Source organism: Falco naumanni, chromosome 6, assembly GCF_017639655.2.
Source record: "Falco naumanni isolate bFalNau1 chromosome 6, bFalNau1.pat, whole genome shotgun sequence".
Taxonomy (NCBI): domain Eukaryota; kingdom Metazoa; phylum Chordata; class Aves; order Falconiformes; family Falconidae; genus Falco; species Falco naumanni.
In genome coordinates this window covers 83265397-83278190 of record NC_054059.1, presented here as the reverse complement: position 1 = coordinate 83278190, position 12794 = coordinate 83265397, and the positions used below count along the sequence as shown (strand labels likewise).

The window sequence follows — 12794 nt, the reverse complement described above, 5'->3', positions numbered from 1 at the left end:
AAAAGCCTTAATGTAATACGTTTAACCCAAAGAAACTCCCAAAGGCAGGAATGACAGAAGTGCTGAATGACAAAATTAAGCTCCACATAGACATTCCCTCATGAAGGCCTATTCTGACTGGATGGTTTGTGAAACTGGAGCCTGTGCCACCTCAGGTGACACTTCACAAAAGCCGGGAGCACTTTGCTCTCTCTCACAGGAAATTTCTTTCTGTTACAATATATTTCTGAAGGGTCCAAACTGCACCACAGCCACCACTTAAAAATATTGTATTGCAAATCAAAATGCAAATTAGTGGCAATAGGAACATTCATGGCTCCCTTCTACACTGGGAACTATGAATACTCACAGTCCTGCTCCTGGACTTCTAAAAGCATATTAATGACAGTGGTACAATAAAGAGCAAGCACCACAACCCCCCAAAAAAAACCCAAGTAATTTTGATTACATACTTTCACTGCTATCTGCCACTACTTATTGGGGACTTCCAAAACAAAACAAAAAAAAACCCCAAACCAACCAACCAAACAAAAAAAAAAAACCCACCAAAACCTAAAACCGCAATAAAACCCCTGCAAAGCAATTAAAACATCTACAGTTATGCAGAGCACTGTATAAATAACTAGCTGACACTTTTACAGGAAAATAAAAATGACACACATAATACAACAACATCAAAAATGTAAAATAATTCCTCTTAACTGTAAAAAAAGGGGGGCAGTGAACCAATGAAACTGTGATGAGGGAAAAAATCAGCGTGTTTCTTACAATACTTTTTAAATCTTTGCTGCACAACCTCAATTTATTATGAACATTTCTTGCATTTTTTTAATTAAAAGACTGAAACAATGGTAAACAATTTCACAGAAGCACTTCAATGTATACCTGCTCTAAATACCAGCTCCCACCATAATTAGAATAAATTTATTCACTTTATTAATTCTTTCGATATTATAAATTCACAAGTGAAGACTCAACACTATACCACTTCTGTCAGCTCACATGATGGGAACCAGGCCACAAACCATGTGGGCAGAGAGCGGAGGAAGAGTTGTCGAGATAAATACAGCTACTGTGCTGCTGTAGAAGTTTCCCCTGGCTTTGAAGTTAAATAGAATCTAAGTAACCACCAGAACACCGAACTGATTACGCTAATGCCTTCTTTTGTATCTCTCTACCTATATTTATTTTTTAATCTATCTGGAAATGCTTCTGAAATTTGAATTGAAGAGCTACAGAAACAACGCTGCAAATTTAGGTCCAGCTTGCTATAGATAAGGCATTTTACCCAATAAAAACACAATTTAAGGATTCCGTGCACAAGGCTTTAAATACTTCCTTAAATCAGCAACGTACCTAACTAGCATGTGCAGTAAATTATATTCAATCCAGTGAAGCTGCACATACTTAATCTTTTGCCTGTCCCTTTTTTGTTATTCATTTGGGTCAGAGTGAGTGAAAACTACCAGGATCACGGCCACTCTGCTTGTGGTAGTTTTAAACAAAAAAAACTCAAACAACCAACCCTATTTTTTTCTAGCATAATATCAAGTAAACCAACATGCTGCCACAACCATCTCTATTTGCACTGCTTCCAACTGGAATGTTCTTTTTAATTGCAAAGCAAACTAAGTCTAGCAACTTCAGGGAGAATCTACTTACAGCTTCTTCCCAAGGAAAAATAAATTTCTGAGTGGATAGGAGCTCCCCAGCCTAGAGACTCGTGTGGTGAACAGGCCACTACAATTATTAAAACTTGTTTTAAGGTTTCTGATTCCAGCTAGATTTTTTTTTTTTTTGGAGGGGGGGAATAGTTCAGGCAATAAAATCCTATTTTACTATTTTTCTTGAGTTACTACTGCAATAAACTGTTGATTAAATCAGTTCTCTGAGTCTCCAATACACAAATACTCAAAGCAGTCTTAAACTGTAGTTCAGAGATGTAGCCTTTGAATAATGCCTCACTGGTGTTACACCAAGAGCTAAGCACCTCTACATAAAAGGTAGCATTATCAGAGACAACTCACGATTTCTCAGCTAGGTAGCAGCAGCAGACCAGTTCTCCCAGATACCATCTTCACTGGGAATTTAAATGCACCAAGACACAGCAGCCTTGGCAACAGGTAGCCCAGCCACTTTGCCTCCATGCTGTACCCCCATCCTACGCCTGCATCTGCTGGTGCCAGGGCAGGAGGTGCGTACCACTGAGACAACGGGGTACCACTGCTTGCAGGAGGGAGGGGGCAAGGGATGAGCCACTGCTCTAGCAGTCTGCAGCCCCCTCCCCCCAGAACTGAGGGGCCATGGCCAGAAGACAGTACGGACTGGGCTTTGCATGCAAGACCCAACACTACGGCTATCCATTACTGGCCAAAGGAACTTTCTGGATCTCAGTTCTTGGAGGAAGGCAACATGATCATCCTCTTAACCAGTCTTTCACCTTGGGCAAACACCTGCTTTCCCAGTACCAAAAGCTGGCCCTGAACGTTGCTTTTTTTCCACTGCTCACTGTGCAATTACATCTCACCTCTCTATACCCAAGTCCCTCATCCACAAATACGATGATTCCACCCTACCTTCCAGTGATCACAGTAGCACAATTTAAGGATCACATGGAAGGACACAGAAGCTCAACAACTAAGCAAGGAAACACAGTATGCATTCAGAAAAAATTGTGAGAGACAGAAAAGAATTTTACAGCCTTTTTATATGACTATTTATGCCACTGTACCAGGCTCTTCCAGCACAGATTTGGATGACCTTGCCTCGGAGGAAGCTTTGTTAGGTTCTGTAACCGCGAATACGGGATCTGCATTGTCACTGTTTTGCACGTTTCCCCTGTGCTATATGTTCTTCCCCAAGATTATAAACAGCTTGAGAATGTGTGACTTCTGGTAATCTCTGAAAGACTTTTATACTCAAATTTATGTAACTGTATCAACTCTCTAAGAATAGAGAAAATAAGCAGTTATTTTTAGAAACTGCCTGGGAGGATCCTTCCCTTCATTCCCAGAATTAGATACCAGGTGACACTCTAGAATAAAACTGTTATTTTAGGACTGTCTGATCGTTTGTTTATTTGAAAAGGCATAAAAGAGGAGGCCTTTGCAGAAAAAATTAAAATGACATAGAGAATTAGTGAGTCACAACAGAGATGTATCTTCTCAGTGTTCCTTTACGCTGCCATTCTGCAGAGCAGAGCTGCTCCTCAGGCATACGCTGAAACAAAAAAAAACAAGCACAACCACCATAACCTATCACCAGGCTATTTCAAAAGGCAATGAAAGGATAATACATTATTATACTCCAAATATATAATCCTTTCCCATGCCTTATGTGCAAAAGTTATGGAAGTTAACTTAAAATGAAAGCTAAAATAATTTATCTTACAATTTTCTGCCTGACAAAATTACCCATATTTTTAAAAATAATTATACCAGCAGTTGAATACCACCCATCTAAATAATATTTGCATGAATATTGAAAACTGAAAGGAGCCACCAATTATCCTTTTAGATATTATTTTGAATAGGCAAGAGTCCTCTAATTAGAGATAGCAGTATAGAGGTTTTAAGTAATAACTGATTTACTAATAATGTAAGAGGAGAAAGTGTAGGGCACAGAGCACAGAGTGGTTATACCTAACTCCATAAAATCAAAAGTAATTATTGAGTATATTCCAGGTTTATTAGTAAAAATAATTTAAAATATTTCAGAAAAGAAATAGAACCACAGAAAAAGAAAACATGAAAAAGAAAAAAAACAACTTATTTTTATTCTGTGTTAGTTTATTAAAGAAAGCTCCTGAACAACAAGATAAGTTCAGAAAATCAAGTATGTTTTTTATGAAGCACTGAGAAGCAATGTTTCTCAGTATTGCTATCAGGAAATATAAAGACAAAGATATAGGTACTATTTGTTGTCTACTAGCTCTGCTTTCTTTGGGGTACTAGATGCATAGGGGAAAAGGTAGACACTGCAGAAAAAATAATGGTCTGGACTGCTTACAGCACTGGTCTCCAGCTTAAGAAATGAACCTTATGCTTCCCGTGTTACAGAGCATCATGTGCCTGTACAGGCAGATCAAACATTTTTTTTTCTTAACTTGCAACTTCATGTTCCTTTATTGCAATTTATATATAATGTTAGTCTTGTTGAAGAGAGGCAGATTTTTACTGTGTTCTTAAGCATTAAAGTTCATTACTGAAGTGCTTGATTATCCTATAAATCTGCAATTACAGTGTAACTACAATTTTTAAAAGGAATTTTGCAGGATTTAAACTGAAGTAGGGGCAAACATCGAATCCTATTTATTTATCATCTCTTTTCATCACTTTAAAGGTGAGGATAATAACAGCAGCAATAAACTCCAAGCTGTAATGGATCTGGCACATGGTAACTAAAATTAAAACACAAAACGACCACATTTTACATCTCAGCATTTTGAAATATCTTCTGTGTTCAAAAATTATTCTCTTGTCTAAAAATGAAAAATAGCCAGGAAGGGCTGGTTAGCAGCTGTATAAGAAAACTGTAATATTTAAAAAGTCCTGGAAGATTTTTCCTATATATTATGAGAGCTTCCAGTGTCTTGTTCTTATCTTTACCAATCAGAATCAAATAGAATAAAAAACACACTTGTATTTGCAAACCCAGAAAACTCATTTGGAAATGCATGAACAGCACTTTCTTTGTCATGGAAATGAAGCTACCCAATATGCTGCATTAAACAAACTATTCCAAAATCAACATTATCATTTAGCAATCTTCCACCTGAAGGTAGGATTAAATCATATGATGCTGCCCTACTGAAAAGAAGCTTAGAGTATATTTTATTAGAGCAAATAAATAGGACTTTGATTCACCCATGTAATAACTCCACTGAAACACCAATTTCAGTGCCAGTCTTCTCATCATTTGCATTTATTAGTTAACTGAGAGATGCAGACCAAGCTGTATCACTTCTCTACTTCCATTCTAGGATTCCTTTAGTCAAGAAAATAACCATAAATTAAGTTCTAGACTACCATGACAGGTACACCTGAGCTCAATACCCAGATTAGTAGCCTTGAAGGACAGTAATGGTAACATAGCCTGTCCTGAGGAAATTTTTGTGATCACAGAAAAAAACCACCAGCAATAAAGAAACCAACAGATTTCATTTGCAGTGTTCTTAAGTTAGCCAAGACAAGAGCAAGTTACCAAATATCACTACTGCTTTTACACATAGTGAAATCAGACTTGAACAATACTGAAAAGAAAATGTAAAGAGGCTCATGTCCAAAGTTCATCTCAACAATATTTACAATATCCTTCAAAAATCTGTACTATCAGTGACACTTAATATTGATTCAGCAACATTTATTATCCCATTGTAAGCTGGAAACCTACCTTCTTTGTTCTTCTCCGTGTTCACCAGAAGGGACTGTCAAACATTCATCCATGTGACCATGCAATAACCTCAGAACATCCCCTCCTATCAGATATCCTTGAATAAAGGGAGAAAATAAAGTGCATTTGTCTGAACACAGCAAGATGTAAAACTATAGATCAAACTGTAATAAATACTATCAATTTCTTTTTTTTTTTTTTTTCCTGATGGCATTTTATGTTACTTTACAGAGAGATTCAGAAGTGGAGGTATCTCGTACCCTGGGGATCCAGCTGAATATTGCCAAGTGAAAAGCTTCAAGTCGGCAAGTAGGAAAGGGTGGATCAGGAGAAAGAAAGCTACAGACAGGGGATTCTAGAGTTAGTGCAACTCAGGAATGATTGATCTAGTGGAACCAAGGAAGCAAGTACTTCCCTCCCAGATTACAACAGAAAAAATGGGAGATTCTTCTATTTTACCTATTCACTTTGGGGTTTGATTTAAGTTAAGGATTCCAGTTTATATACTAACAAAACTAAAATTGATTGATTGATTTAGTTAACCTTAAAATAATTTTTGGTGTCTTTGGAAGTTTTCTGTGCGTCGGTTTTTTTGCATCAGAGATGCCACATTGAAAACAAATACGATTTTATATTATAATACAAATATTGTATTATAATCTAGTAACTGAAGAATACTAAGACTTAGTAGATTTTAAGTGCAATTCAATGGTATTTTTTCAGTTTGACAAGCTAAACATAAACTCTTGTTCGTTTCCTAATATCACCTTCTCTTCTTGCTAGAACTGGCTAGTATCAAATTCTGCATTTAAGCTGGATGAGGTAACATAATCCCTTGGGTTTAGTGTTATAACAAAAACAATTTTTAAAATAAATATTATTGGAATAATGTTTTGCAGTTATGTCTGTATTAACAAGTGATGCTTTGCAGTAAGACAGGTCTGTACAGGGAAATGGTGTTGAAGACCCAACAGCCACACTGTACACATGTCACAGGTTTATTTTGAAGCTACAAGGAATCTTTTTTCTGAATATACATCAGGGAATGTTTCAAGATACATTTTTTTAAATCATCTAAGTCAATATCAGTTTAGTACTTATGTGGCAAATATTAGCATTGAATTTTTAAATTCTTGGTTTTGACACAGAGGTATATGTCCAGGTAACAGTAGTTATTAATTTTTTTATTATTATATATTAATTTTTTCACAGACCTGTGTCAATATAGTTCTGGAGATGTTCTGCCCTGAGCAGCTTTTTTCAGGGGTTTTTTTTTTTGTTTTGTATTGTTTTGTTTTTCAAGTGCCCTCCATCCGCTTCACAGTACAGAATTAGCAGAATTACTTGATCTGAGTCTAAAGCTCTGTTTTGACTTAAACAACTAACTTCTGCATAAGCCAATTTTCCAGAAATACATGTAAACAGAAATCATTTTCTTGTAACTACCTACCTCCAATATCCTAGTTCATTTTACAGACTATTTATCCATTATTTTCACTTCTAACTCATTTAATTGAAGTGCTTCAGTTACTAACCTTTTTTAATGGGAAATTTTGATTAAAAGAGTATTGTAGTGTAGTTATTTCTATACATTAATATTTTGTTTAGGATGATGACATAGCATTTTGCAGATACTAACAAAACTAGCTTTATTTTCCTCTTCTCCCCTTTTGAGGTAATTTTTTCCCGTTTGGCTACAGTTTTACTGAGGCATATAGAGTAAGGTCTTACACACCAAGTGTCAGATTAACTCTCCCTTTACAAGACAACTTTGAATACAGGAACATTTGTCAGTTTTACTAGAGTAAGGCCTTTGCTCTGATTCTTTCTGACATCAGCCAGCTGATCTTCTCCAGAAAAGATACTGCTTAACAAAGAAAATGTCTATACTTCAGAAAAGTGAAAACGGAAAGACAAAGCAACAAGGAACAAGCAAATACACAGAGAAACGCACAGCTGCTAAAATCATATTACATCATTTTCCCATGGTTTCCTGTGGGGTCGAGGGCATAACATGACACTGTATCACTGTGGATTTCTGCTTCCCAAACAGCCAGGCAGGTCTCACTAGTGAAGTTCACCATCCAGAGGGATGCGGCACAGCACAAATCTGGGTCTCAGCTAATAAACTGGACTGGGACGATTAACATGAACGCCACACCAGTGCTGACGAGGCACATGGGGTTTACAGCAAGGAGCGACAGGTTGGAGAGGAGAAGGTTTTCTCCTCCCATCAACAGAAAGATTTCCTCCATAAAGTTTAGGACACTGTTAAGCAATGCACTAGCAATTTTTTAATAATGGATTGCACTAGAAGCCATGTCAGAGAATCTGACTGTGCAGCATGATTCTAAATATAGTCTAAAAATACAGTGAGTATATAAAAAGGAGGTGTTGGCAATGCTGTCCCTGATATCTGAATAAGCAGAGCTGTAAGAGCATTCCACAACTGTGTTTTAAAATATGCCAGATAAAGGAATTGATATGAAATGTCAGTCTAGTGAAAAAATAGTACCCAAAAACCCCAAGGAGTAAGAAAAAAAAAAGACCTGCTTTAACCTTCTTAAGGTTCTGTTACAATGACTACTCAATACAATTATTCTGTAGAAAACTAGAAATCATTAGGCTTTACATTGTGACAGACTTTTCAGGAAAACATGACCCACTTCCCTGTGGAACCAGCAGCATAAATTCAGGGATCCTTGTCCTTTCATGTCAGAAGCAACCTTAAAAAATCACCTTCTTAACTCCTACATAAAATACATTTTGAAAGTTGTTCTTTCTCTTTCTGTCTTTCCTCTCCTTTTATTTTACTTCTCAGTCATATGTTCCCCACAAAACTATTCCTAGTCATAACTCCTAGGATTTCACATCCTGCTTCTAGTCCTCTTGCCTATTTTTTACTCAGTTTCAGGAACACAAAGGTATGAATGCGTGTATCAAAATAATCTGAGATAACATTTTAAACCAGGACCAAAAGCCACTAAAAAAAAAATAATGTTATGAATGTTATTATACCTTTAGCAAAATGAGAACTGAATGAACTGTTCGGTATTCAGAAAAAAATACATAGAAAACTATCAGTGTCACTTTCAGTATAACTTTCTGTCTGTTTTCAAAACATCTGTATATTTATTTATTTATTGGACTGAATGTTTACATAAGAGAAACCCACTCCCACACTTGGCAGAATAATGTCATTTTTCAGGTATTTCATGTACAATCAGTCTTTCCACAATTAAAGTTGAGTCAATCTCACCTTGGGCAACTTCACTTCCCGAACTGATGGGTGCTACACTCCAGAGCGTTTGCTGGAAGGCTGCATCAACGTGCAAGCTACCATTGCCATAAGAGAGATGCTGAAACCAGGAAAGAAAGAGGCTTTTATTTGGGATTAATTAAAAATCTCATTACAGTATACAATAATAGCATCAAACATTCTCGTTTCTCTCATATATAAATTCTTCCTTATTGACTGTGTAAGTAAACACAAAGTCAGCCATGGGTACTCATCAAGGGACGTTAGAAATAAAATTAGAGTAATAACAGTGTAATTGCCTTCAGGAGACATACATAAATAGCACAGAATGGTCAGCTGTTTGGGGTCTCAGATCACAGTACACACTCTGAAGAACTGATTATTAAATACTGTGGGGTCCTTACACCGGCATTCTTCCTTCTGTACACAATGGGATTTCCCACAAAGTTTGAACATTGGGATGTGACATTAATCTGTATTTCAAGCGTAACTCACCACTTAATTATTTCTTGTGGGCCACTGGCTTCCTAGAACTGCCATCAGATCAAAGAAAGCAAACAATCAAGTAAGTAACTTTGTAAGGTACTTAAGGGAGTCCCCACGATATATTCTTGCACAAAAGTTTCATGATCCAAGCAAATCTGAAACGATTTTTCTCTGAAAGGCTCGCTTCCTCCCTAGGCATCCAACGGATGCTCTTTTGCTGTGTTACTCCCTCTCTTCTGCCATGTCTCAGGTCTTTACAGTGAGCACCACATGTGCTTTCATGTGTGTCTGTGTGTTATATATTGCATCCATGTAAAATCCTTTGTCCCACACTATGTCAGTTCCACTGATACACTGTTAGTGCCAAACAGCACAATCTTTTGTACAGTTATGGAACCAAGTGTTCCACAAAGAAGCAGCTGCTTTGAAGTGTACTGTTTGTCTTACCAGTCCCATTCCTGCCCTGCGGGCCGCCAGTTTGTTCGAATTCCTCTGAGATCACTACACAGATTCCAGTTAGCTGAGAAATTCAACCAGTACACTGAAGCAGGAATATTGCTTTTTGAGGAATCTATGTCGTTCAGAGCAGGCTAAAGAGAAGGAGGATAACTCCTCTCTCATTTAGATCTGGCATCAACAGAGCACTTCTTGTAACAGTGTGCTTTGTACATGTTAATGAATTTATCTTCAGACAAATGGCACTGAATTAGCATGCTGTTTGATAACTAGGGCGCTGATACAAAAATACACTGCTGACTTCTTTCCTCAGAGCACCTGTTATTTTTGCACGTTCATTTGACTCCAGTTGCAGCTCTGATTATAACCCAGATGTCTCAAGCTGAGTCACCAGAGAATTATACTTTTTAAAAGTATGGTTTAAATGACCTAACACAACACATGATCACCACAGCAGAGAAACAGAGAGTATGTCTCTGCAATTCTCTTCTTTCCTTCACTTAGATTGCTTGTTGCATCCTTCAATTTACAAATGAAGGCAGGGTTCCTGACATTTCCAATTCCATTAACTATGGTGTTCATCCCCTGGAACCACACATGGCAAGCAATAAAATGAAGCTTTGACCATGTAGAGAAAGTCCCCTGTCAATGGATATTCAAGGATTCAATTACATCAAATGTACAGAAAAAATCTCACCAGATTAGAGATGTCAGTCTTAACCCTGGGAGCACCTAACTTTTCAGTGCTATACTTTACAATCTCAGTGTTATTTTAAAGCAATTTGCTGCCTGTCTATAATTTACTCAGAGCTGATCTGCTTGGGTTTGTACTTTCAGCATAATAAAACTATCAAAATGAAACAAATTCCAGAACACAGTATCAGGCTGTGGACACAACGCTCACACTGATGTTGAACAGCCTCTATACCTACTACGCAGAACTTTGCTAGCTGGCACGACAGATTATCTGGCAGAAGTAGCAGGTTGCCATCATTGACAAGGACCACACGTGTAGCATATGTCCTTCAGGTATGCCCTAACAACATTTGCAAAGCAGAAATATGTTGGGTTCAGGAATCCTGCTGTCCTAATCCTGGTATGGGTCTTCACCATTACAGGCTGGTTCTTCAGTCCTCTGTCTCACACAAATATCTCCTTTGCACTGGTATCCAGGCTCAATCAAAAAGCTAAATTTTTCTTCCTTACTAATAGACTAATAATCTCCTAAACCACCATTTAGCCTACTATAGGTATTTAATAACTTTTCAGAATTATAGTATTTTATGAATATAGGTTAACACTACAGTCTACAGAGCTTCTCTAGGATAAAGCCCAAGACTCAAATCTCACAGAATACTACAGTTTCCCAACTGAACTTACTGCCATGTTACAAACTCTGTACTGCTCTGCAGAAAACTAATACAATCACATCTCTCTTCCTAGGTTTTCAAGAAGAACACAGTGTATTCAAGCTCACTGGAGAGCTTAGGAATCAGATGGTAATTTCTACAAGAACCCTTCAGCCATGATTGCAGCAGCATAGCTGCATTTACAATAGCTCTAAATAACTATTTTAAATGTCACAGTCAGTCTGCATCAAAGTTTTTGTTCTCCAAAATGTGCATGTGTGCAAGGAGAAAGAAAAGCTTTTGCTTCAGGCTCTTGGCTAAGGTGTGTCCATACTGACATCTCATCTAGTGGTATCTATTTCTATCTGCATTTACATTATGATGTCTCTGCCTTCGATCTCAGGCCATTCCAAATAGTAAGAATAGCTAAAGAAAAATAAAAAAGGAAGTTTATTTCCTGGTGCATTTTAAGAACTACATACAAGGCACAGCAGTTTTTAGAATGCTTAAGTACAGCACACAACAAGAACATCAACCATGCTGCTTCAAAAGTTAGTACCAGGTGGTGCAGAGATGGAGGTAACTGACGTGATCCAGTTCAATCTATTTTTCTTCTGTACGTGGACACTCTGAAAGCCCATGCTATTTCCCCTTTCTCTCTGTCTTAAAATTACTACAATGATCAGGACAGAGAAGCAGTTTCAAACATTTAGGCATCTATTCTCAATGACCCAAGAACCTCTGAGATGTTCCAAGTCTTCAACATCATTCCCACAACAGGTACACACTTTTCCTTAGTCTGAGACCAGGCAAAGCCTTGGTCAAGAAGTGAAAAAGTACTGTGTCTATAAGTACGGCTATATCTACAACTAAAAAAAACAAAACAAACAAACCACCAAAACCAAAACAAACTACACTCCCTTTATTTTTTTTTTTTATTAGCAAGGGAAAACCATTTTGCATTCAAAAAAACTATGAGTTTGCAAGCTTCAGCAAAAATCCAAAGATTAAACTAGATGCACTGTCTCCAGAACCAAAAGATAACCCAACTATATTCCTAATTATCAGGTATTGTTCCTATTAAAACTTATTACCTGAATCAGTGAAGTATTCCGTAACACTGAGTGTTATATTGACACTGTCAAAATAAACGAGAATATTCAGTCACAAAGAAGGGAGATATTGGAAAGAACTAGAAGTAATAACTTCATCTCTGTGAAGTTTTTATATAATTAAGTTTTTGTGTTTATGTCTAGAAGTGGCAATACATTTATATTCATTGAAAGATCTATGAAGACTTTGAAAAAGTTTTAATAAATATGGGTAAACTTACACTGTGGAAGAAAAAATAATTATCTAAGTTTTGACCCACAGTAGGCAAAGCCCAGGAAATTTCAGACAGGTTTAAAGCTCTATAAAATCCTGGTTTCTTTGCATTTCCCTGAGCCGGTTTGAACACCTGGCCAGCAAATCAACAAGCAAAGAGGCTTTTTCCATTGATAAAGAATGAGAATTGCCAGCACTGTACTAACCAATTGCAGCCCCTCCACTCAGCATAAATGTACCATCAGCACAGGGAGAGTAGTAGCTAAAACCCACAGCTACACAGAAATTACTGTTCCAATTCAGCCATCAAGAATCACCTAGCCCACTACCGCATAGCTGACAGCAGGTAACTGCAGACGCATGGCAGGAAAGCATAAGGATCCCACAGAGGGTAGATGGGGATAGTCTGCATTCCTGCTCTTTGTATTAGCTTTCCTTCTGTGCTATAACCACGAAAAGCCTGAAGCACATCAGGTACCATGCTTCCAAATTATTATCATTTAGTCTGATTAGACACAAGAGCTTTC

At 37.3% G+C, this 12794-nt stretch overlaps 1 protein-coding gene across 10 annotated transcripts in view; it reads right to left on the bottom strand.

Annotated features, from left to right (window-relative positions):
* RYR2 (ryanodine receptor 2) overlaps positions 1-12794 on the bottom strand; it is a 435368-nt gene that overhangs the window by 235884 nt on the left and 186690 nt on the right. For all 10 annotated transcript variants that reach the window (XM_040597875.1, XM_040597877.1, XM_040597881.1 and 7 more), the window contains 2 exons: positions 8651-8750; positions 5392-5488 (listed from right to left, as the gene is read on the bottom strand). In XM_040597875.1, coding sequence (XP_040453809.1) covers positions 5392-5488; positions 8651-8750 — 197 coding nt within the window. The remainder of the gene's footprint in view (positions 1-5391; positions 5489-8650; positions 8751-12794) is intronic.